Below are 26,715 nucleotides of genomic sequence, written 5' to 3'. Positions count from 1 at the left end.
TATAATGTATCATCTGGTTGTATAATAACTCAAAGTAGTCAAGAGATACTAAAATGTCAATTAGGCTGACATAACATTTATTGAGTAAATAGTAACTCGAAGTAACCAAAGTAGTAATCATAACATTAATAAAGCATATAACAAATAAATTGGTTGAATACTAGCTCAAAGTCATCAAAATAGTCATCGAGATGTGAATTAGGCCGACTTAAAGCCCATTGGGTCAATATAGTAAGTCGCAATTAATTGTAATCACAGTGTGACTTCTTATAATAAATCAGTTACTTGATTATTAGCTCAAAGTAATCACAAAAGTAATCATGATGAGAATTAGGCCGAATCAAACTTCATCGGTTCAATAGTAGATGTAGTCAAAAGAGAGATCACAATGGTAACTGAGACCAGAAATCACTTGGTTGTATAAAAACTTAGTAAAAAAAGAGAGTGTATAACATGTCGATTAGACGAATATAATGTCTAATGGGTCACGTAGCTCGAAGTAATCAAGATGTCAATAATGCTTATATAACTGTAGTTGTGTGACTTCTAATATATCACGAAAAGATAAACTGCTAAGTTAATTGAGTTAATTTAAATTCAATGGGGTGAATAGTAATATGGATTAATCAATAGTTATTCAAACCTTAGCTGAACTTATATAAAGTTGGATTTGTCAATAATAATACAAATTTATCAACTGACTAACGGAAATTTCGCTTCTATGATGCTATTTGCGTCAGTAATAGCTATATAACCCAAAAGTAATCAGGATGTCAAATGAGCTTCTACCAAGTTATAGTTTTGTTAATAATTCCTCAAAGTAATCGAGAGAGTAATACAATGTTCATCGAACTTCTTTATGCAAATTGTGTTGTTAATAGGTGGAAGTAATTGAAAGTGGAAGCCCTTTCAAATGAGCTGTGTCAATAATAGCGCGATGTAATCAAAACGTGATCACAAACAATTCTCTTATATCATCTGCATTGTATCAATAAAAATCGTTAAAGAGGGTTCATTGGTGGATCCTTAGGGAATGCGTTAGCATACGACCCTTGGGAAACGTTAACGCTGACCCCTTCACTTTTCTGCCTCTCTCTTTTGCTTCCTCTATTTTTTGCTGCCTCTTTGTGGCTCGTTACGGACTCCTTGCGAGCGTTTCCCAATGGGGGACGCGTGAGGCGTTTCCCAAGGATCATGCTAACGCATTCTTTAAGGATCCACCAAGAGATGTTCCTTTATTCTTTTTTTGCCGTTTACTAGGACCAGCACTGGTACTTGGTTCTCACTCCATTTTCTAGCCCAAACCAAGGCATGCGCGCTCCGCACACCTGCAAGTTGAGACTCGCCCCAGCATCCGCGCTCCCATTGGCTTCCGCCCCGTGACGTCAACTCCCCCTCGCCCTTGTCCTTCGCTACTTTCCTTCTCTCTACTCAACGCGCTTCCCTTTCCTCTATGCGGTCCACAAACGGACGCCTCAGCTTTTCCCTGTCATGTGGGTACTAATGCTAACGCTTTAATAAGTCGAAGTAATAAAAAAAAAACGTGAACAAAACATCAGTTCAACTAAAATAAAGTGTAGTTCGCTACTAATAATTCCAGGTTACCAAGAACAATCTTCGTGCCAATTAGGCCTCGTAAATCATGCGACTAGTCACTAGTAAATCCAAGTGATGGAATTAATGATCAGGATGTCAGTTGTTCCGAACAAAATCTAATTGTGTAAATAATTACTCTAAGTTATCAAAAGTGTAAGCGAAACACGAACACTAAAGACAAATACTTGCTAACACCGCTGCCTGGAGGCATTTTGGTGCAGAGGTATTTAAACCCCTATTTCGCTCTTTTTACAGCACGGGAATTTGATGTCAACAAGGCGGAAAATATGCTGCGGGAGGTACGTACTTCTAGGTCTATCGACCTACTGCCCCGTATTTTATTGGGGTTTCGAGCAGGCCACCAATAGATGCTTGTGTATCTATCGGTGGCCTGCTAGAAACCCAGGCGGTCTGTATCGACAAGAGTTGTGCTTGTGGCGCACGTCCCGCCACATGTACAACAACTCTTGTCGGTGCTGACCTCCATGGGTGTGAGAAAGAACCGAAATGCGTTGCGGTGCTATGCAACTTGTGAAAATGGTGGCCGTAATAAAATGTCATCCCGATTGTCATCCCGCATAATTCAAACATACCGTCGTGCTACTTTCGATAACAGAGGTGCAAAGCTAAGTCTGATTCACTCAGCACCGTTTTCAAGTCACCGAAACATTCGTGTCTCGAATGTCGTGTGTCAGATTATCTCGTTAAACTGGTAGAGCCAAGCTTACGATACGAATCACAGATGACCAGGTGACTTCTACGTAGGCTTTCGTAACGTAACCTTACGTAAGAAAACGGGTCTGTGTGTACCAATATTTAGGCGTTAAGAGTTAAAACGAGTGCCTAGTTAAGTGCTGCATCGAAATTTGTTTTAAACGTTTGGCCACAGTTTTTTTTTTTGTTATTTTCAGCGAACAAAACATTCGAAAGGTTTGTCGCAACACTGTCGTCCTTGGGATCTTAGCTTCAGGCTTGCCGTGGAACACATTTGAGTCCTATGCACATGCTCAACTATACTTCATTTTACTCCTAGTCTTCACGCAGCCGACACTGCATGTGATCCAATGGAGCCAATCAAGCTTGCTATCCCCAGCTTAACCGATCACGCACACTGAATGCGGCGTGACGTTAATGCTTCTTCTGTACGTCATTGGTTCAGCAGGTGATATCAAAGGCACAAAGGCTGCGGTCGGACTTGATGTGAAACAGAGTATCAAAGAACGTGTTATGGCAATGGTCATACGAGCAAGCCAGTATACTGACCACTCCAAGAAAACCCGCCTCAACCCACGTGCACATCTCCATGTCTGGGCCGCTATCGCTGCTGTGATCATTTTTTTTTACCACATAGAAACTGGTGCACGTACCTCGATATATTTGTGCTGATCATGTAACAACTAGAGGACAGTCGGCAGCGAAAGATGACGCAGCGCTTGGACCTTAGAGAAGTGCTCCGTCATTGTGCGAAGCAGTCCACATGACGTTTCAGTGACGGTGAGGGGGAAGCGGGTTTCATCGATGATATTGCTTTACACTAAAAGGGGGTGACAAACGCACAACGTTCCTCTTCTTGTGCATCCCCCCTGTATAAGGTTTTCCACAAAGATTTACCAGGTATCTTATTCTTTAGCCTCTATGTTCATCGTCAGAAAGGCGCCTTGGTCACGAGGGCGATTTAAATTTTTGCGCGGGTGCACGTTCCTAACTTTATACCAAACTGGAAGAATTTGTTTTAGGAGGGGGGGAGGGGGCGGAATTTGCGGAAGGCTTATTTGTGGCTTGCCTCCCACTCAAGTTTATTAATTTTATTGCCAAGTGTCAACAAAGAAACTGATTTGTCGAGACGTTGTTTCTTTGTTAGGTCTTGCCTTATTTTTTTATTTTATTTGTGCGAGCGTTTTATTATAGTGTGTTAAGGGGGCTAATACGGGTCGTCTAAAAGCCGTTTCCTGCTTTCCCCATTACCTAGAAAGATTTTGTATGTCACCTTCTACATTACATTAATCTAAAGGGAGCAATAAACGCTCTCATTTATCTGCGGGCTACAGGGTGATCGCCGGTTCTTCATATAGATGGTCCTCGTTTACGCGGCGAAGCGTCCGCTTCAAAGTATTTTCTATTCCTATCCGAATTATTTACTGAACGTAAACAAATTATATAAACCAAAGGCAGGGGCGGTCAGGTAGCAATTACTTCATAATGTCTGTTAAAGACCCCAGGTCAGCTGTCGTACTGGCTAAAATGCGTCTCAAAAGTTTTGAATCTCTATTCCCAAAAGTCCAAATGCAGATCGACTTCTAACGATATAAAATAAAAAAAAAAAATGTGCAATTTGCTTTGTCAAAATGATTTTTAATTTTCGTCTTACTAGGGTCGGTGACGAGGGAAAAAGAAATCAACGAGAGACATTTCGAAGACGAAATTATTTTCGAATAAACACTAAAACAGCAAAGAAAAAAAAAACATAAAAATGGAAGTTAATATTGTTTGATTAAGTATTACAACAGTATTCTATAATGGCGACCCAAAGAACGCTATACATATGGGTGAAGCTTGACGTTGGATTTGTTTTGAAATGGTTGCAGGACATGAAATGGCGGGTAGATAGAAACATCGGATCCATCACGAAGACGTACAAGAGTTCGGAAGTAAGTTGCCGTTTTCTGGATGCTTGGTTTGACATCGAAGACCATTGAAATTAACCTGCGATTCTAGCCCTCCTAATTCAGCTGAGATGAGCACTTAGACAGCGCACTTACTAAAATATTAAAAATAAAAATGTACTGCAGGAAAAGGCGCCATTCTGCGTGGTTGGTTTCGAAGATACAGGAGATGACCGATGGCAGAAGTTTCAAACTGATTGGAGCTTGGGGGCCAAATTTATGACTCCTGAAAGGTCAAGGGCCAGCGTACGGAGGGAAGGAGGGGGATATTTTAGGGAAAAGAAATATAGCTCTGGATGTCCACGCTGCGGAGCAGCTTTGTTTATCAGAACTCCTAAAACATCGACTTCGTACTCTAGGGTGCTTGTAAACTCGATTTTGGCACTGACATCTTTAGCCTTGAATACTTCTAGCTACACTGGATAAATACTAGGGCTGGGCGTCGAATAAAAGTTTGAATACGATAAATCGCCACAATTTAATCGATTCATTATTCGATTAATAAGTATCGTTTATTTTTAAAAATAATATTAAAAAAGTCAAGATATTTTTTTTTTTATTTTTTAGCCTTTACTGAATATGTAGTAAACGTCACAATGTGCAACTTTGATATTGAATAATTCTCGATGTGCAGTTAAAACAGTTCAAAGACACTCGCAGATTATTACTTCGGCTGCATGAGGCAAAGAGGTTCGTTGATATTCTCCGGAAAGAGCGACCTCCCTTGATTGTTCACAATAGTCTGCTGCGCTAAACGGACACTCCATCGGGTTGAAGTGGTCGGGACAGATGTAAACTTCTGCGCTTGTCTGTAGTTACACAATTTCGCTCCTACAGTTTACTCTGTTCTAATACTTGACCTCAAGTTTGCCCTTCGTACAGGTGTACTCGTCCACGTCTGCGTGGTGAAAGTGTTTAACTTTTATGTTCGCTCGGTTCGTTAGAACTTTACCGATCAGGCGGTTAAAACATTTAATCGCGATTGACGCATTAATTGGTTAATCGGTGAAATAATCGATCAATAGACCAGCCCTCAAAATACCTGATGGGACAAGAAAATGTCATGTGGCTCCACCCCGAGAATGTGCTGGCTTTTTTCAATTGAATTTGAGGACATACCGTCGTTGCCGTGCCATTCGACTAGCTCAAAAATTAGTTAAGCTCGACGTCATAAAAAAAAAAAGAAAAAAAAGAAAGCTTTATGCGTCGGCTTTTGCTATCTTGGCGATTTTTATAGCAGCATTATAAAAGTGAAAGCCGTTTACAACTCCCTGTAACGCCGAATTGGAGCGCAGCTCTTGAGGAGGAGGAGGGAAGGGTACTGAGGGGAGGGAAGACCCCTCCTCCTCCTCCCCTCATTCTTTAATATGTTCCGGGGGGGTCACCTGACCTCGAGGGGAGGGGGTCACGTCACCTCGGGGGGTGTCACGTGACTTCGGGGGGAGGGGGGTCACGTGACCTGGGGGTGCCCTGTGACCTTGGGGTTACCTTGGGGGTCACGTGACCTTGGGGTGACCTTAGGGTGACCCTGGGAGGGGTCGCGTGACCTTGGGAGGGGTCACGTGACCTTGGGGGGTCACATGACCTGGGGGTCACGTGACCCTCTCAAGGTCACACGTGACCCCCAAGGTCGCGTGACCCTTGGGGGTCACGTGACCGTCCCAAGGACCTTGGGAGGGGTCGCGTGACCTTGGGGGGGCTCACATGACCTGGGGGTCACGTGACCTTGGGGGGACCTTGGTTACGCCAACGGCGACGGCGACGCCGACGCCGCTCAAGCCGGAAACGGGCGCATATGAGCTGCGCTCTAAAAAGTAAGGCTTAGATTGGAGTGTTCTTTTCTGCCCACCGACTGATCATTTTAACTTACAAAATGCAACAGCGAAGGTCAAAAGCTTTGACAGTTACTGATGCTACGTAGAAGTTTATGCATCCGATCAGTGTCCATGAGGAAAAGGCCCGTGCTTGTAGCCTTGTAATGGGATCGTCGTACAGATGATTAGAACGAGAAGTAGTTGGGAAGAAAACTGGAAACGAAACAACACTCGGAGGAAAGGATGGAACCGACAACACGAGACTCTTATGGCGCAAGCCATTCGCCGCACTCGGACATCTGAACGGGGCTGCGCAAGATGTTTGCGGTCCGCGTCCCAGTCTGTTGCGGGCCGCGTGTTTGAGAACTCTGACCAAAGGTACTGGAAAAAAATTAGAGGAATCTTTGTATGTGATTCAGAAAACAAGTAATTTGATGGTTTATAAAGTTTTGCCTGAAAAGAGCAAGCGACCTTTTCATTTTTGACATAAGCTTGCTAGAGAAAAGATCTCTTGAGACAGCTAAAATGTCTGGCTACCTTTGGCTGAGTGTGCTTATGTCGATACATGACTATGAGTTACAAACGACGCCATGACCGACGACTTCGGTAACTCGCGACCTTTTTCGACATAAGCCCCCACTACGTGTCCACACGCCATACCGTGGATTAATCTCAAATCGCTCGATCGGGGAACTTCTAGGACGGAACTTTTGGTTATTGCGCCTCACTCATATATGGTAAAGATAGCAAAGAAAATAGAGAGTTTTTGTAGATCGTTTTCGCCGTCCCGCAGCGCTCTCCGCAACCCGCCACGACACCCGGAACTCCACAGTCAAGGCAATCGGCGCGCAGGCGCAGGAGCGGCCTCTTCGTTGCGGAGGGCTTAGCGGAGGAGGAAACGCGGTCTACGAAAACTCCCTAATAACCTCAGCTTTATTAAATTTTGTTCAAAATGTTTCGACTTTCAGTGTTCTTTTTTTTTTTTTTTGCCATACTCACGGTTGGTGTAACTCTTACACAATAAAAATTTCAGCTCCACGCATACAGACTCCTTTTGAAATTCACGTGCTGATTATTAGAAGGTCGGAACCACTGCACAATGGCGGAACAACAGCCTCGATGAACGTCCAAGTCATTCCATAAGATGGTGAACGTCGGAGCGGGCCCAACACTACAAGGCGACAATCCAATCAAACAACGTCGAAGGTGCAACGTCACTGCGCTCATCAGCTTGTTGTGTGGCAGTGTTGGAGGTAACGCGTTACTAGTAACGACGTTACTGGTAACCAGTCTTGTACACGTTACTAAAAAAAAGTAATCGATTACAATTACTATTACTCTTGGATAAAAAGTATTCGATTAGATTACTTGATTACTCGTCGGCAAAAATAATTAGGCATTACTTAAAGAAGTAATCGTTACTTTTCCGATTACTTTATTGTGTGAAGACATCTTTAGCGCTCATAACAATGAACTACTTCCAACCTATCTTTCACATTAGCACAAGTATTGAAGAAGAAAAACTGGCTCCCTCTTCGTGGTTGTGAAGGTGCAACACCTTCACAATGCGGACTCAAGCATAGAATTCGGTTGAACAAATTGTAACGGTTACAAGTAATTTTATTACTTCAAAAAGTAATCAGATTACTCTTGTGATTACTGCCTAATAAAAGTAATCAAATGATTACAAAATTACTCCAAAAAGTAATCGATTACAAGCAATTTGATTACTTGTAATGGGTACGGTACAAGTCTGCTGGTAACGCGTTACATTTTTCGCTAACGCAGTAACGTACTCGTTAGTATTCTGAATGACTAACGAGTAAAGTATTTCCGTTACTTTTTTACGGTATTGGCTGTCAAATTTCGTTACTCGTTACTCGTTACTTTTGACCAAAACTGTTGACATCCTGCACGAGCTTATCTCAAAATCCTGCACCAGCTTATCGCTGCACGGAACCAGCATCCGTCACAGTAAAGTTAAAAAAACAAAACAAAAAAAAACTTACTTCTCGAAGGAGAAAAAAACTTTCGGCTACTAGATAATTCCGTTCATCCTCCTTTTTTCTTTTTCATAGTGTCAGCACCCACAAGGCTTGCACGAACGACTGCGTTACAGCCTCCTCCCGTCCCCCCTGCTTTGTGCAGCAGAAGTGGACAGCGGGGGGGGGGGGGGGGGGGGGGGGGGGGGGGGAGTTGTGGAGAGACATCCGTTTACAACAGTGGACAACTAGTGGCGAAGCAATTTGCTCATTTCTCTAGTTTCAAAAAAAAAAAAAAAAAAGAAACACCCTTTGTGGAATATTTTTACCCTCTCTCTCTCCCTCGCTGCCTGAAAGTTCCTGACCCACTTTTGTACACGGAAGTATTTTTCGCTTGATTAGTCTTTAATTCCCTAAGGTCATAATAAAAAAATAAAAAAAAAGTTTTAAACCTGAAAAGAAAACTTACACACGAAGCCTTTTCTTTTTTATTTTTCACAGAAAATTTGAGAGCTACTGCTGGTAAGAGGCAGCAAGTGATTATAACCAGTGGGCTGGTAACCGGTGTCCTGTTCCAGATAGTCAAGTAAATCAGTCTCCGGTAACAGTATGAACCGGACTGTTACTAAAACCGGCGTACAGATGAGGGTTGTTGATTGGCTGGTTGTGTTCCAGCAGTCCTCGTTCGCATGTTGTAGTTTATAAAAGCCGATTGACTAACATCTCCGACTTATTCTGCGCGTGAGATTGGCATGAATAACGAAAGTCCGTTGCCATGGCCAGCAGCTCTGAATGAAATGTATCAACCAAAGGAGACAGAATCAGGTGATTTACAGTTTCAATGCCTAATCTGCATGCCGAAAATTCAGCTGCTTCGCGCATCAAAACACTATGAAACCACTCTGTAAATTTTTATCTTTATCCGAGCTTGTTAAGGAGGCTTATCATACATCTCAGGCAAACATATGTACTCGAACAGAAAAGTAACGTAAAAGTAACGTTCGTTATTTTTGAAAAGTAACGGTAACGGTATATCGTTACGTTTGTAAAAGAGTAACGTAGCTCGATAACGCGTTACTTTTTGCCAAACTAACGAGTAACGAAATTTCGTTAATTTTTTTCGGTAACGGGCACAACACTGTACAGTGTGGGTATGCTTTTCCAGTGTGCCGCGATGTTGAGGTTTTAGTCCGCCATTGTGCAGGGATTTCAAGCTGCCAACCGAGGGCAGTATTTTGAAAGAGGTCTATACCATTGAGAAATAAATGAGTGTTAGTTCAGGGAATTTCGCGAGTCGTCGGTCTGCCCTCGAAGAACCGGCCTGCCGTGTTGGCTAGCAAAACTCTGAGCTTCTTCAGCCTCTAAGGAGACTGCTGTTACGGGGTTCGTGGGCGCAGGTGGTGCGGCGGTACTTCCCGGGCGGCCTGTTCCATCACGACCGGGGCGGCCGGCCCGTCTGGATCCTGCCCTTCGGAGACGGTGACTTCAAAGGTGCGACGGCAAGTTCCTGCATGGCGAGGCCACTCCGAAACCGTTTCATCAGCTGACAGGGCAAACACGGTCTTCTTCAGGAATGCTTCAGTGCGTGCCCCAGGAGCAGCTCGTCGATGAGGTGGTGTACACGCTCGAGAGGATTGAAGAGGAGAAGCAGAAGCAGGTCGAAAAGGTTCGTTCGCTATATTGGTACTTCGTGACCGGTTCACGGGACAGGCCCGGCCCTAATCAATGACAGCTTAAGAAAGGCAGGGCGTAGCCTTGACCTGTTCCGGCTTGCTCATTGGTCCATCGGTGTTCTTAGCGTTAAATGCCGCTACCTCACTGGCGGCGGACCGGTAATGAGATGCACGTGCCTCCACACGTGACTGCAGTGTCTCAAACAATCTCTCTCTTAGTCTTTCTCTCTCTCTCTCTCTCTCTCTCTCTCTATATATATATATATATATATATGCTTCCCGGTGGTCGCGACGCGAAGCCACCGCCTCGCCCTCCTCGTCTGATGGAGGGAAGTAAGGCGCACGTGTGTTGCGCGTCTTGGCCACGGGGGAGCAGGACCGCGGGCGCAGGGATGCGCTCCGATAATCAGCCGAAACCTAGAAATGCGTCCAAATGGAGCGTTTTTAAGGAGCGCAGTAAAATACTGCCCTTGCATTTAATGTTTCTATAAAGAGCTGATTTAGTGGCTTTTGATGACGCTGAGCAGGTTTCTAATTGGAACCATATGTCTATTTTCATTAATTAAAAAAGTTAATTCACTGATTTTTATTAATTACGATTACGATTAGTTCGTTACGACTATGTCCCCCTGGCCGTATAACTCACCCGCACAAACCGCTTAAGTGTAGCTTTCACGGCTCTTTTTAAACATATTTTTAAATCCAAAAAACACCCTATATGTATATAGTGATATACAGATATGTCAGGTTCTTTATAGTAACCAAGAAGGAAGCTGAGAGGTCCGTCTGATTTTGGATATCGAAGAAATATATATTGCGACTAATTTTTCTCTTTCTTTCCAAATCCACGTAAAGAAAAAAATAGACATATTGGCAAAATAAATAGGCTGTGTCTACAGTGCCGCCCGACGGCACTCCACTCGCACCTACAAGTGCCGTCCTAAAGAGAGTCGAACGAGGTGTGTATCACTGGGGAGCTCGTTAACACACACGCCCACCTGCGTTCACGCCGCTTTAGGGCGACATTACGCGGCTGCTAATTGCAAAACTATTAACCCACTTGGCCCCGCTGTACACGCCGCTTCGCGGCGTCCAGCCGCGGCAACGCAAGCCCCGCCGTCCCGCATGCACCTCCGGAAAGGAAGTTCCATATCATTTTGTTCAGCGAAGTTTCGTCGACAACATTAGCTTTTTTTTTTTTTTTTCCAGTGTTAATCGTAAAAAAAAGAGATGTCGTAAATATCGCCAGATGCCTCGACAAAACAAAATGTTCGAGAAAAAAAAAATGTAAGCCCGCACTGATCAAACCCGGGACAGCTTTCGTATGAGGCAGACATCCTACCACTAAGCTACGCTACCGCTTCGGCAATCTCGTTTTGACAATACGTTTTATACGGGACTTTCGGACGGCACTTGAACGCTCTGCAAGAGTGCCGTTGGACGGTACTCTAGACACTACAAAATAAATAACATAGTGCCTAGAGTACCGTTTTAAGGCCCAAAATGCAGATTTTGAGATAACATGTGTCTTTTATACAACGGTATATCCCTGAGATACTTCTGCAGAAACGGCGAAAAAGTATTCTGGAGTACAGATACAGATACACATAGAAATACATTTGTTCCCGAACGGTGCTACGTGGGGAGGGTGTAATTCGTGGCGAATGCAAAGGGCAGTTTATGCTTGCGCTCCTCTTTTTGTGTCATGTTATGCACTTTTTTTTTTACCTCGAACTCTTCTTTTATTATTAATGCCGCTAAAAACATGTTACCCCCGGTGAACCACATAGTTGCTGAACGGTAAAGACTGCGTGTCATGCTTGACAAAAGGCGTCTGCACGAAATGAACCCAGTTCTATCTTAAGGGTGTATCTCAAACTGTCGTATTATATGCTTCTGTGGCGCCCACATGTGTGGGGAGACTGGACAACAGAGCCGTACCTTTTCTTCACTGAACTCCTTTAAAGCGTTCGCTCTGCTAAATTGGAAAGAGTGAAGGGCTTGGTGAGCGGAGGTTAATGTGTAATTCTTGCAAGTAGCCTTCTTTAAACCACAGCTTTTTCGTTGTTGGTGACTGTGATGGATCATGTTAAAGAGCGGGTTCGTATAAATTCTGAAGCACCTTGCACCAAACAGATGCTTTTATTTTTTAAATTTATCGCCAGAACGGCAAAGAAATGTAACGATATCCTCCAGTCTGGCAAAATATCGCTATGCAAGCGATACATTGTTAATGTGTGTCACTACTGAGATACAAATAAATTTTTTTAAATGTATCTCGATACAGATATACTGGAAAGTATCTCTAATATACCATCGCGATACATTTGTATCGTGATACTGCCCAGTCCTGCCTTGTATGAACCTTATGGTTGATATGGCATGCCCTGAATTATGAACTGAACATTTGGTGCGTTCTGGCGCTCACAATGGGCCTCTTTACAGCAAGTAAATGTTTCAGATTGTGTACTTCAAATATTACTAGTCACAACTGTAGTACTAGGTTGGTAGGTGAAAGTGTATAAATCAATTACAGACACGCTGCACATCTGTTACAAGCTTCACTTTGACGCAGCAAAATGGACATTGGGATGCTCCAACTGATTTACCAAATGACTCCAACTGATACCAAATGACCAACTGCAGCGGCTTGCAAACCAAGTAGGGCTATGATAAACGTTCTGAACCTTCCGAGTCTGTACAAATTGTGCGCTTACCGTAAGGTTGCAAAAAGTTCAGTAAATAAGGGCTCACTGTCCGCGCTTTCTAGCCATACGGATCTCGTCGCCGCACTTTTTTCCTCCGAGATTGTAGACTAACATCCTTGAATCCATCTTTTCGACAGTTGGGGCAGATCGAGGACTCAGTGACCATGGTATTCGACTATGACCACCTTTCCCTCCGGCAAGTGTACAGCTTGCAAGGTACAACTTCTTGTATGCCAACAAATCATGCATACCTGACGCTGAAAGAATTCTGGTGCGCAGTGATCAGCTACCTACGTGCTCTGATGGGGCTTTACGAGAACCACTACCCTGAAACTCTGCACCGAGCACTAATCATCAACGGTGAGTTTGAAGTTGGGTTTGTCGACAACGAGAGAGTGACGCACACTTGTACTGTTTGCAGCACCCAGCTTCTTTCCGCTCTTTTGGAGGCTCATCAGTCCCTTCCTGACGCAGAGAACGGTCAACAAGGTGCTCATATATGCCAGAGGTGAATGCGCACTGTACTGTGGCTTAAAGTCAATCACCGGCTTTCGTGTGCCCAGGGCTCCCGCCTACTTAAAGCTTACGCATTATCTGGGTTCGCTGCAACTCCAGCGACAAGGGCACCCAAGTAACGGTGGGTTGCCTTGGCGGTTATGCGCCAAGTTGCGGTAGACGGGGTTCTTCCGATTGGCAAATCTTATGTCCTAAAAGGAAAATTTCTGCTCTTTTCGACTCGTTACTGGTCGGTGGCAAGTAACATAGTCGACCCAAGCAGTCCTTGCTTTACCTCCATGCTGCATGACTGCAAAGGAAATTCTCTTGGGTGCAGATCCTGCAAAGCGGTCAACGTCTGTGTACACTCATGCACATTAACTAAACCACGGAACATCTTGCGCTTGACGAAGACTTTGAAAATAAATTTTCTGATATCATTGAACACGAAGATAAGATTACTGGGATTTTAAGGCCACTGATGGACAGGAAGGAAACATAGAAATTACGAAAATCAGCAGTCAAAGCAGTAAGAAAAAGATTGCAAATCCCCGAAATAGAAGTCAAAGAATGAAGTCATGAAGTGTCAGTTCTTCACCCGGAAAAAAGAGATGCGACCTCAAAAGACTTCCATTGAGAAAGACGGTAACACCAGAAATGACACTATTTGGAAACTGTAAATCCGGGGTCGCACTGCTCGTACATCATACAAAAGACAGTCTGCACGCAAATTCGAACGCGAGTAACGGCGAGATCTGTGCGTTGAATGCCGCGCACTGAGTTCAAGAAGAAACTTGGCACGCAGCATTCGAACCACGGATATTGCGCTGACTTGTGTTTGCAGACTGTCGTTTGTATGATCTATGAGCAGTGTGACCACGGCTTAAGTTATCAAGCCTGAATACAACGGCGATGAACAAAGCAGAGGAGCGCTGTACAGAAACCAGCAAGGATCGAGACACGTGCATGCACCAGCTTACCCCGGGTCTCAAGTCTTGCCAATTCCTTAGTGTGACGAACTTAGGTTTAACTCTACGCAAGTATGGTTTGTGTTTCCCACAGAGGGCTGGCAATCGGCGCTTTTCGAGTACGTGGACCCCAACCAGCTGCCAGCGTACTGGGGAGGAACGCTTCGCGGTGCAGACGGCGACCCTAAGTGCTCAGACACGGTGCGTCCTCATTTGATGTCTGCCGTCGTTGGCACGGGGGGCAACAACTTTCGTCATATTCAAATGCTCTCCCGGCAAAAACTAAAAAAAAAAAAAAAAAAATTGGAACGCTGTTTTTTGAATTGGTAACTTCAATAGACCGATATCACTAGCGAGCTTGGCTATGCCACCGCTGACGCGATGCATCGAGGGAACTTTAGTCTTTCTGAACGTGCGACAACCTGACCATGGCTTTGCGAGAGCGGAGCACGACACGGCACGAGCCGTCTGGTGCGCTGCCACCAACAGTTGCTGCCGCCAACGTTGCTGACGCCTGCCTCCTGTTAAAGTGTTCTAGAAGTTGTAGTGGCAAGAACGGTGCTTGCGTGAAGGCGGTCGACGTAGATGGCCGCGAGGGGAAAACGTGCTAGCAGAAATTGTGGCACATGTGCGATAAGCGAAGGAGAAGGCGAGGCTGAGGCGGTACCCTTCTCCCGAACGTAGCGCCATTGCACTTTTCTTTGTGGTGTAGTGGTGGGGAGTCTTCGCCGTTACGTTGCCGTCTTGGTCATGAATGCAAGGAAAAAGACGGACACAGATTGCTTCGCGCCGGGATGCCAGTCGGGCTACCCGTACAGCAAGGGCAGCCGGAGCACCAGCGATCGTACGTAAGCCGTCGCTGTTTCGTCCGCTAAAGGAGGAGTCGCGCAAATTGCAGTGGGAACAAAATCTTAAACGAGAAGTTAAACGCACCGCCAAGGCAACAGTGGCGTGCGACTGACGTTTTGAACTGCGCATTATCCTTCGGGACTATGTGCACATCGTCAAAGGCGAAGAGGGGTAACAGTATGTTTCCTGGAACGCGTTTCTGACTGGTGTGTTTACCGCGTCATATAAAACTGGTTCCTTTATTTCCACCTGGCGACGTTATAGGAATGTAATGTTGTCGTCGGCCGCAATCCTGGCGGTGACAGACGCCTGTTTCGCTGCAGGCAGACCTCCAGCTTGACAGTCTACGGAAGCTGCAGCAGCTATAGGTGCTGGTACTCCGCGACGAGAGCGACGGTCGTGTTCACTCATACTTTTGCCAAGTCGTTTAGCACGTCCAACCACCAGGATCTCGAAATCCAACAACATGACACACCGGCTTCTGTGACGTCGTTTGGTGCCACTTCTGCACCCCATTTGATGCCAGGGGGCAGAATAACACGCTAGAAACACCAGTCGAAGACGAGTTTCCGGCAGTATATATATATATAGCGACATCGGGTTTTGCTGAAATCACCCCTTGCGTGCAAGGAACGCGGACGACGGTGATCAGGGAAAGGGCACTGCCTGTAGATTCGTCCCGGAGGCGAGGTCCCGAGCGAGCTGTACATGGTGCACAGCCCGGGTCTGTGGTCCGAGCCCGGTGCTAAGCGGTGCAGCCTGGCCCGTGGTGCCGTCCTAACGGTGCCCGTTGTCGTGGAGCGAGCAGGCGCCGTCCTCGACTGGCGCTTCCAGTGCAAGTCGCACGACCTGTGCTTCGGGCTGACGCTCCAGAACGGCGGCCAGTCGAGCAGCGAGCTGCTGCCCGCGAGGAGGGTCAAGTGCAACCAGGTTCCCGAAAGCGGACAGCTCGAGTGCCAGGAGCCGGGAACATGTGAGGGACTGTTCCCCTCTGGGCTGCTGTGGGTTTGTGTGTCGAGCTGCGTTGCGGTTTGTGTTTCAGCCCAGACTGTCTGCGAGGTTGAGCGTCTGGAAGTGTTTAAAAATGCATCGCTTCTTCCTTTCATGTTCTCGTTCCTGTTTTTGCAGTTGTATTACGTACACAAAAAACTAAAAAATCCGCGTGGGAAATTTCGGACTTTTGTAAAAGCTAAGTCCACGTGTCGCAATTGTAGCGCAGTTGTTGGAAATCTAAGCCTGAGGAGACTGGCGTGCCATCAACAATGGGGCAGCAAGTACTGTCCATGCGGCCGCCTGAAATACGATTTTGACTCAATCAAGATTTTAAACCTGCAAACGCTGTCTCAGTGACATGGCGTCAGCCCCGCAGTAGGCCTACGCTTGGTTGCGGACATGGCTTGGTCGGTGAACAAAAGCTACAGAAATACAGAGGCCGCCTCCCAAAGCTGGTTTAGTCATCTGCGTTTATCTCTAACCGACTGCTTTACTGCCGCTTAACGCGCGAAGAACGCTCGACATCACGAGCGTTCTTCGCGCGATTAGCTTCGGTTTGAAGCCGTGTCCAAGGATGGTATTTCTCGGCCTGTAGCTCCCACTACAAATTTTTTAACGACAATTTTACGCCACAGCTAGGTGGAGCGTCGATTTTTTAACTAAGTACATTATGACTCGTAAAAGTGACTTAAAACAAAATTATAGATCCTCTAAAATAAGAAGAAAAAAAAACGCTCTGTACACAGGAGAGTTGGTGAGATTGAGCTTAGTCGATGTTTGTTTGTGCTACACAACGCAGCACGTTTTTAAATCGTTTCCTTTTCCCCTTTCAGACATCTTCAAGTTCGACAATAGGCACAGCTGGTTTACGAAGAAGGATTTCTGCTACATCGTCGGGGTCAAGGACCAGGAACAAACACCGAACGGCGGATCCTCGGAGGTCTCTCATTGAATGTGCGCGCACAGTGGGAGAAGTGGAGCCGGCGTGGACTGTCTCGTAGCCTACGAGCGTCCGGGACGAGAGACACCACTCGAGTGAGCCACGGATGACCGCGGGAGGAAAAGTGCGACAGGATCGTTTCTGCGAGTGCGGTGAACCTACAGCCGCCCGTCACACTGCTCGTGTACATCGTACAAACGACGCGGTGTTCGCTGGAGACACGATGACATTTGCACACACGCCTCGGGCATGTTCGAAACACGTCTGGTTTATACACATGTGTGCTCCGAACACGTCTGCGGAAAGTCTTAGTATCACTATGGTGCCTGGAACGCGTCTCTAACCGGTGTGTTTACCGCGTCCAAAAAGTGGTCCCTCGATTTCCTTCCGATGACGTACTAGAGGTGTCATTCTGTTGCCAGTCGCGACCCTGGCGGCGTCACAGCAACGTGGTGGTGGATGTGGCAGACGCCTGCTCTGCCGCAGGTCATTCTCCAGCTTGAAAGGCCACGGAAGCTACGGCTGTCATAAGTTGGGACGCCGTGACGACAGCGACACTCGCGTTCGCTTGTGCTACTCGCAGCTTTCCTTTAGCATTTCTACGATCGACCGCCAGGATCGTGACATTTAACAGGTTGACACTTCGGCTTCTGTGAATTCAGTTGTTGCCACTTCGGGCCACTTGATGTATGGGCAGCATAGGACGCTAAACACACCAGTCGAAGACGCGCTTCAAGCACCATAGTTTCACCCATGTGGCAGAACCATAACACCACACCTCCGACAGCGTATGCAGATTTTTTGCACGATGCATTAGCAGTGTGATATCGACTTAAGGATGATATCCCTATGTATTTTAGATACGCATGCGCTAGTTGTACACGCATGACCGGGTCATTCGACTATCGCCACCGACAGGTTAAGAAAAGCAGGGCGGGACGTGTCAGGTTTGCGCTTCTTGCTCCGACTGGATCTTCGACGTTTTTTAACAACAGACGGCGCAATCTCATTGGTTGCGGAGCGCTGATGAGATGCTTAAAACTCGTCACACCCTAAGTTTTTTTGTGTTTTTTTTGTCATTATTATACTCTTACTGATTACTGCAACGCACGTAATCCATGATTGTAAGTATTTCGAACGATTAATGCGCATTAAAGGTCATTTGCCACAATGAAAATCATGCATCTAACGTTTTGTCAGTTAAGTTTACTGGCTTGTACTCTGTAATTAATCTCAATGCCGGGTTTTCCCCTCCCTTTGCTCAAATAAAATTTCTTCTTTGTGGCATTGGATAATGTGCCACAAGTGTATCGGCGGGAAAAAATTAATCTCTCCGCAATGTATAAGCTTTCCGATATATAGAATGTTTAGCGAGAGCAGCGTGCTATGGCGTTAATTGATGGTTGGGTCAGAGTCTGCGGTAGTTGTTTCCCTGTAACATGGCATTTACGCGAGTGATGCTGGAATAGTTGTACTTCAAACTGAATAGTAGCGGACTGGAGCGTTCGCACACAAAAATGCAACGCAATTGTTCTTGATTCCTCGTTGGGAACAGAGAAGACGGCGAAGTTTCAGAACGGTAAGTTCTCCGTTTCTTCATTCTAAAACAGAAATGTTCTAAAACGTGGAAATTGAAGCGATTCAACCCCGAGCCAAAGTGGATTCGCCCTGTGCGGGACTGCCGAAGACCCACGTGGAAAGCGACGACGACAATCCAAGCCCCTGGATCACCGTGCCGCCGTAACGTTTCAAGAGCCGACAGACACTACGACACGGTCGTGATCAAAATCGCAGACGGCCTCAACCAGGGGCCCTAAACTCGTCAGACACAAAGTTGTAGCCAAAAGTTCGTGGAGCGCGCCGATTGGACGTCGGCGAGAAAAACGCGAAGTCATCGTCGTGATTGTCCAATCGACGCGCTCCGTCAACTTCGGCTACAACTTTGTATTTGACGAGTTTAGGGACCCTGGGAGACGATTCACATCAAAAGATGGAACAAGCGATCACGCCTGCCTCTCAGCTGACACCAGTCTTGTACAGGTTACTCGAAAAAGCTCTTACAATTACTTACTCTTGCTTGAAAAGTAATCAATTAGATTACCTGATTACTTGAGAGGAGATGTAACTGACCGTTACTTGAAAAAAGTTACTTTTCCGATTATTTCATATCTTCAAAACGACATATTTTTTCTGCCGGTTTGCAAATGGGTCTTTTGTACTGTTCATACTACTACTACTACTACTACTACTACTACTACTACTAGTAATAATAATAATAATAATAATAATAATAGCTTTATTTACCATGTATGAGCGTAATGGGGGCTGAGGAAAAAAGCTGTCCAAGCAGCTTGATTCGTCCTCAGCCCCCCTCAGGTACATTCAGTGGCGAGAAATACATCTAAGAAGAACACAAGAAATTCACCGAATTATAAACTATCTATCTTCTTAATTCACCAATTTTTGTAAACCATTTTCCTGCAGGCTACTTGGTTCGAGTATTTATCGGTGGGAGACTTGTAGAAACAAAAGGAACATTAGAAAAAAAAAAGAGGGGGGGGGGGGGATGGTAACGGTTACAAGTAATTTAATCACTTCCAAAAGTAATCAGATTTCCTGTGATTTCAGATAAAGCTTCAGATGACTGGCAACTATGATTTTAAGACACGATGATAATACCTCTGTCATGCCTGATTCACATGGTGCGAATTTGCCTGCAATTTCGCAACTGCGACGCCGTTCTTGCGACACAACGCAGTTGCGGTGCGAATTTGACAAAATCACGATTCCGTTTTTTGCCAAACTTTCCTTGCGACGCTGCTCATACGAAGGGGACGGGCAATTAATAAAACGCGGCTTATGAAAGACGTCACGGGGGTCATAGTGACGTGGGAATGAAAAATACGAAAAAGGCGTCACCTACGTCGTCGTCTTCGAAATTCGCTGCGGGGGTAGGGGGGCGGATGTGCTACTCATGAGTGAATGTTTTTTGCCGGGGGATGTAAGTTTGAGTTCGGCATTAAAACAAATTGGCGCTTGCGTACCACGCGAGGGTTGTGGTTGCTTCCTTCGTAAAAATGCAGGAGACAATAGTTGAGGCTTGTGTTTGATCGTGGTTTGATCACTTTGCATATGTTACTCATTGCCTAGTAGAGGGATCCTCTCTTCAAATTTGTTTGGAGATGGCACGAAGGCTTGTCTAAAAACCGAGAAACGCTGAACGGCACCTTGTAATTAGGGAGTTTTCGTAGATCGTTTTCGCCGTCCCGCAAGGCCCTCCGCAACCCGCTACGATAGCGGGAACTCCACAGTCAAGGCTATCGGCGCGCAGGCGCAGTAGCAACTTCTTCGTTGCGGAACGCTTAGCGGAGGGGGCAGCGCGGTCTACGAAAACTCCCTATTAAAGCTATTTGAGGTAAATCGAGTTTCCCATTTTTACGGAGTGCCAACAACTATTGATATGTAAACGCGCGAGGCGCGAGCCAAGCGAGTGCTATACTCTGTTTCACCTTGTGTCGTACCGCAGGAAAGCCTACAAGCGCGAGCTCCTTGCTCTAGGGCACACCTCGGCGGCACAAGCTCTCGTGCACCAAGGGCAGCTGCCAACGCTATGAGCTCGCGCTTCTAGCCTACGCTGCGGTACAACATAAGGTGAAACGGAGTGTAGATAAATCAACGCGGCGCCTTGATGGCTCCTTCCAGTGCTGCGCAGCAATTTCCTTCCGAGGTCCTCACGGGGCACGCGTTTAGTACATCGGCCCATCTTCCCTACTTCTATTGTTTCTGGTATGAAAACACTTGTTCGCGTTCCATGGATTCACGAACGACCGTGACATGTTTTCAAGCGAGATTTCGTGAGAGCGCTCGTGGTGTGCACGCGCGTTCTCTGCCCAAAACAGCAGTTTAAATTTACTATTTTTCGTCGAAAGAGCCTCCGTAAAAAACTTCTGCTCACAGCTGAGCCAAATACTTTACTAGGGGGAGTACATTTCACTCCGCTCATTTGCATTAGGCAGAACGCCTACAGCGCCGAATCCAGCCCTGACGGAGGGGAGGTCCGCATCAGTCCAAGCGCATGTGCACGTGGATGTTCGCGGCGGCCGCGGCGGTGTCGTCTCCGATTTCACCTAAAACCCCTTCTTGTTATAAAAGTAGCGCAAGGTGCGTCGATGCACGAGGCACGTGCATCGGGAGGATCATGGCGGCACAGCGCAGCAAAGTATTTGGCGCAGCACTGAGCTAGATTTTAGACGCCATGTTCTTCCTTGAAGTGGCGTGCGGCACGTGTTTCGAGCATTTCCACAACAATAAATTTGGTATGTAGAACAACCATCATCATCATCATCATTTACCGCCCGATAGCCGAGACCTCCCCGACGATAGATGGCTCTCGCCAAGCCCAGAAAATAGAGTGCCTTCATACACACGCGCGTTTTTGCTTGAGTGGTGACATCTCAGCCATTTTTCCGCCCAATCGTTTTTTTATGCATTTTGAAGTGGCGCGCAATCTCGTGTCACTCAGCTCGAGCGCGTAGCTTTGGCTAATGCATAGACGCCATTTTACCGCCCAAGTCACGCACCGAGTGCGCGAGAGCGTCACGCGCTGGCACATTCAGGGCAACAATGGATGTCTTCACCCTGAGACAGACAGACATGTAGGCACCCTTCCAGAAAACCTGTCCGCGCCGAGGCTATTGTATTTGAGAAGAGTGGAATGTATTCCCCCTAGAAAAGTATTTGGCTGAGCGCTGCTACCCCCCTCCCCCCTCCATTTTGGGATGGTAGGGCCAAATTTGCTCATAGCCTCGATTGCTGCTTTTGCTGCACCTGCTACCGAACAAGATCAGCACCTCTCGAAGTTGTCACCTTGCACTCACAGCTTTCACTGCATTCCAAGCTCAAAGAGTACAACCAGGCAGCGCACGTGATGCTGGATTTAGCGTCTGGTCAATCTGCCAGTGAAGAAGACAAACAAAGATGAAGGGCCATAGCGACAACATGTCGTTCTTTGCTCGTGAAATAATTTATTTAACTGCCTTGCCTCCAATGCGATCAATACCGAAAGGACGATATAAAATGCCAACTCTAGCCGCAGCGAATAAATTCAGAGGCTGCTTCTGCCGGTATGGGCCTTACATGGCAGGTGAGATCATTTAACGCTGACTGATCCAAGTGAACCGCGCAGTTCTATTTGCCCGGTTATATTTGTCTTATAGTTCAGAAAAATAAAACTTTGTTTTTAAGAGAGAAAAAAAAAAAAGCGACGGATCTTTAAGTTAGAACAGGAAAAGGTAAAAAGTGGCCAAGTTGCTGAGGGCGAGTACGATATGCGGAGGTTCCTCCGCGGCCTCCAGTTCATAGGGTGCAACCGCCTATGCTTCCCTATAGGCATGCATAGAAACCTACCAAGAAGATGAGGATCCTCATCCCGCGAGTAACATAAAGGCGATTTGATGACTCCTTGTTTTACGTTGACGAGTGTTCGCGCTCCCTTTCAATTCAGTGTCGCCATTTCTTGTTTTTTTGCAATATGCTGATTATATTGAGATATTTAAGGAGATTATAACTACCTCAGATTGCAAGTTTTTACAAGAGGACATAAACTCATTTAGAAAATGGTGTTCACTGAACGGTTTTTTACTAAACAGCTCGAAAACCAAGGACATGTCCTATAGTCGCAAAACGCAAACAGCGTGTTTCCCCTACGGTGTTCGCTCAGACGTAGTGTGCCGTGCTAGTAAAGTGAGGTACTTGGGAGTGGCTTTTCGACTCTTCTTTGAGATTTGATAGATACGTGGCTCGTATAAGTACCTGCGCTTTGCGCGCGCTCGTTGTAGTCTGTCCAACGACTAAAGTACTTAAAAACCCCGCAACGTTTGTAAACCTGTACCGCTTTTTGACAAGGTCTCAACTCGAACTCGCATCTCCTGTATGGAATGATAGTCGTAAAACACCCTCTTAAGGCTGGAGCGAGAGCAAAACAAATTTGTTTCTATATTTCGATATCGATACCTGCGGGATGAAACATCTCTATCACCGAGTAACAATGTATTGGACGTCCTACATATGAACAGCTGATATCACCATCGAAAAAAGGCAGATCTGGTTTTCCTTTTCAAAGTCCTTCATGGCACGGCCGACTGTTCAGAACTACTCTCACAAATATCTTTACGATTTCCTCGGACAGCGACCCCTTCGACAACGTTATTTTACACTCCACGGATGTTAAATATCCTGAACTCCATGTTTCGTATATGTCCGACATATAATAGCATTGAAAGTCATCTTGATATTTTTTTGTGTGACTAAATTTGTCAGATCTCTCAGAGTCTTGTATGAGTCTCGCTAAACCTGTCGGGGACTGTGTTTTTATTATATATTATTTTATTAAAGTATATTCGTTTTGTGGCAGTCTTCTACCCTGCGTTTGGACCCTGTCTTCCGTTCTTTGCTTGTTGTGTAGGTTGTATCTCTTGCGTTACATGGATCATGTCTTTCACTCAATTATTTGTGTTCTTTATGTTTATTTTTTTTTCAATTTTTACTGTAATATGTAAGTTTCGTTGAGCCAATACCACCCCATGGTTGTTCCTGGGCACCAAATAAAAATTATTATTAATTTTGGATTTATGATTATTGGCATTATTGGCATTGTTGATATTATCATCATTATTGTTCTTGTTGTTGCTGTTGAGCCTATTTTCCATTTCAATTAAGCATATAATCCGCCAGGTACCTCATCTTTAGCAAGATAGCTGGATCGCTAGGTTGGACATTTGAGAAAAGGTACATGGAAGTGACGTAATGCAAAGGAGGAGCGTATCCAAGCAACACTCACGTGGCGGCTCTGCCCACTTTGACGCCGCTACGTCATCGCAAACTTGACACCCGTCACCCGTTTCAGCGACGTCCGGAGCCAACCACCGACGAGCGGAAGTAGCTACGCATTCCCTGAGGCGTCCCTACGCGCGGGATACGGGGTAGGATTTACTACGACGCGGGGAGCAGTTCCTGCGTTTAGCGAAGGAACGGCAACCAATCCTGTGCGTCGCTGGCCGTCGCATCTGTTCTAGTACAGGTAAAAGTATTGAAAAACAATCAAAACGTTTTGGGCGTTGTTAAAACAAACCGCATTTTTGTACCCTTTTGCAATACATTTAAGAATTAATTGGAGAGAAAGTTGTTCCAATATTATGCGGGATGTGCGCTACGCGCCTTCTTCAAACCAAAATGTCGAACCACGAGGAGCCGGGTGTGCCGGGGGCAGCGGAGGGGTCGGCGGAACCAACGGGGAGCGCGCGAGTGACGGCTGCTTTAGTCAGAAACAATTTTTTTATCTTTCGAGAACTTGCTATTGCTGTGCTCAAATAAGAATGTTTGGCGCAACATCTGTGATAATTCTTTCAAAGTGGTCCAGTGTTTATAGGTTGGTATGCTAGCCAGAGAATATATTTTTTTTTCCTTTCGAAATTTAACTATTGTGCTCAAATAAGACCAGAGTGTTCAACAAGATATCTGTGATATATACTTAAGATTGCCCAATTGCTTACATGGTTCCAGTCGATGCTCAGTTTTACTTCCAAGAATGAAATATTACATTCCATGTTATCACACTTTTATTCATGAAGTCACAGGTTTTTCTTTAAGAAATAAAGCAATTTTCAAAACAAACTACATGTGCACTGTCTTGAGATAACACAATCACCTAACTTTGATGAAGTACCATAAAAGAGATAATAAAATGGAGCAGAAGGCAAGACGCTTTGAAGCATTTGTAAAATGAAACAATGTCCATGACAACAATATCCCTGGTTCAATCAGCAACTAAGAAAGCAATCTCTGCAAAAGCAAGCATTTCTTTCTAGAGGTAGTCTAAATTACTTCTGAGTTCTTTGCAGGGGCAATCCAGATGACCTGTTGGTCTGGCAACTAAACCTCCGAACCTTTTCTGTCACTGTCGACTGCGTCTCGTGCCTTCTGCTCATAAGAATAAAAAAAAGGCTGTATCGATTTCACCGCGATGCACTCGATACGTATCCGGAGGCAGCACGCTGGCTGTGCGACGAACTTCACAAGGTGTAGGAGCTGAAGAGAGTATGTAGCTTGTGGACGGCCATGACTGTGGAGCAGGAAGCGATGTGTGCACTTTACGGCTTCCACGCGTAGGGCTTCACTGAGGGCAAGGATGTGACGGGGTCCTTGGTGGTCAGGACCTCAGTCGTGGTGGCGAGAGGTTCCCTGTCGCTGGCGGCGTCCGTGCTGGGCACCACCGCAGCGAGGGCGCTGAGGGGCTTCCCGACGGTGTCCCTGGTGGTCGGGACTACCGTCGTGGCGGCGGACCCCTTGCGTGTGGCGCTCCGCACGGGCACGTCTGCGGCGGGTTCCGAATCGGGCGACAAGGCGCTGCCTCAGAGCCTTCCCCCTGTCCGAGAGGCCGACCGGAGGCCGACCGGAGGGCCGGCAGGAGCCAGCCTCTCGGGAGCCGACGCTGACCTCTCCGAGCTCGGCTCAGAACCGTCCGAGCTCGGCTCAGACTCCAACTCTGACTCTTCAGGGTCGGACTCTGACTCCGGTTCTGGCTCGCTCGATGCAAGGCAGATGTTGTGGAGCACTGCACATGCCGAAATAATGGCGGTGGCTGTTGAAGGGTGGTAATACAGAGCCCGGTGCCTTTACAGACACCGGAATCTGTTTTTCAACAGCCCGATGCAGCGCTCCACAACAGACCTGATCGAGGAATGCGCCTTATTAAACCGGCCGCAAGCGGTGGAGGTCGCGTGGTTCCCGGGGACAGGGGCGATGAGCCAAGGCTCCAAAGGTAGCCGCTGTCACCTGCACATGTAGAGGATGGAACATATTACATTCTTTACTTTTTAAAATAAAAGGCAAGAAAACAGCTGTGTGCAACTATGTCAATTATAATGTAACTTAAGTGTGTTAATATTTCTGCACTACAGTATCAGTTTACATTATGATTAATTAGCACCAGCTTGCCTGCAAACTCCCTGTTATTTCATGTAACTATGTGTTTTCCTGGTGGGTTGTGTGGGATGTGTGCACGATTCCTTAGGGGTGCTGTGTTGTATGCAAGTGCATTATTAGGCCCTTGCATCCGACAGATAAAAGCTCTGTTGCTTTTGGGAGTGTGGCCGTGATCTTAGGCACGGGCAGAGCAGAACACGCTGGCCTTGTCTTTGGCAAGCAAGGGGATAAGGCGCCAGTTCGACGAACCTCTTTCCTAATCCTCAGTGGAGTTGGAGATGGGGAAAAAAAAGGGGGTGGTTAGATTGGAAAAGAGTCAGGTCCTGTTTGGACACGGAGGGTCTAATAGGAGGAGCTATATAGGCAGACCGAAGAAGAAGGGTCAAGGAAAAGAATCCAGTGTGTGGGACAGAGACGACCCGACGACAGATTTGGCGAGCCCCAAGTGGCCAAGGAGGAATTGATCCCATTCCGTACAAACTGACGACCGTCAAAGCGACCAGGCGAGCCCCCAGGGATCAGCGAAAGAGCTCCAACTTCATGCAAAAACCAACCAGCAAGCGGGTACAGGCAGACAGTAACAGTGAGTGGGCCGAACCGGACAGCGACTCGCACTGCGGTCGCATTCCTTGCATAGTCTATCACTGTCGTGAGATTGGTGTAGTGTGGCTTTCGTAGCCTGCAGAGTGTGAGAGTTATGTGGACATAAACAGAGATTAATGGCCAAACTTTGGGTGTTGTCTCACTTCAAGGAGTTCCAGCAACTGTGTCTGTGTGCCTCACAACAAGCACAGTACGTGTGGTACTGTGGCTTTCAAGCAGTGGGAGCCACCGTGTGCGTAAGGAATGAATTAATATGCTCACCTAGCAGGAACCGGCCGTCGCGTGGCACCTGCCCTTGCTCGAGTTGGTTTTGGAGCCAGGAAAATTGCCACACGAAGGAGTCGTGCACCGACCCGGGATACCGTGGGTCGATGCACATTATCCGGCAGTCGGCGTCACACACCTGAAAGTGAGAGAGATATTGACATGTAATTACCTGAATCCACAAG

General features: G+C 46.3%; 2 protein-coding genes across 2 annotated transcripts; both read left to right on the top strand.

The window, feature by feature from the left end:
- Positions 1-1,855: 1,855 nt before the first annotated feature.
- LOC121836493 (SEC14-like protein 3) lies at positions 1,856-14,229 on the top strand. Its single transcript, XM_042291405.1, has 8 exons — positions 1,856-1,895; positions 4,182-4,244; positions 9,453-9,546; positions 9,627-9,721; positions 12,574-12,652; positions 12,716-12,796; positions 12,858-12,944; positions 13,994-14,229. Exons 1-8 carry the CDS (start codon positions 1,884-1,886, stop codon positions 14,227-14,229), a joined length of 747 nt encoding a protein of 248 aa, XP_042147339.1. The 5' UTR covers positions 1,856-1,883.
- A 1,219-nt stretch (positions 14,230-15,448) lies between these two features.
- On the top strand, positions 15,449-17,067 carry LOC121836366 (SEC14-like protein 4). The gene is made up of 2 exons (XM_042291263.1): positions 15,449-15,721; positions 16,575-17,067. Exons 1-2 carry the CDS (start codon positions 15,457-15,459, stop codon positions 16,691-16,693), a joined length of 384 nt encoding a protein of 127 aa, XP_042147197.1. The 5' UTR covers positions 15,449-15,456; the 3' UTR covers positions 16,694-17,067.
- The last annotated feature ends 9,648 nt before the right edge of the window (positions 17,068-26,715 follow it).

The sequence above is a fragment of the Ixodes scapularis genome, unplaced genomic scaffold, assembly GCF_016920785.2.
Source record: "Ixodes scapularis isolate PalLabHiFi unplaced genomic scaffold, ASM1692078v2 PGA_scaffold2__306_contigs__length_199485367, whole genome shotgun sequence".
Classification (NCBI taxonomy): Eukaryota; Metazoa; Arthropoda; class Arachnida; order Ixodida; family Ixodidae; genus Ixodes; species Ixodes scapularis.
The sequence above is the reverse complement of the archived record's forward strand: the minus strand, read 5'-3'. Positions and strand labels throughout refer to the sequence as shown.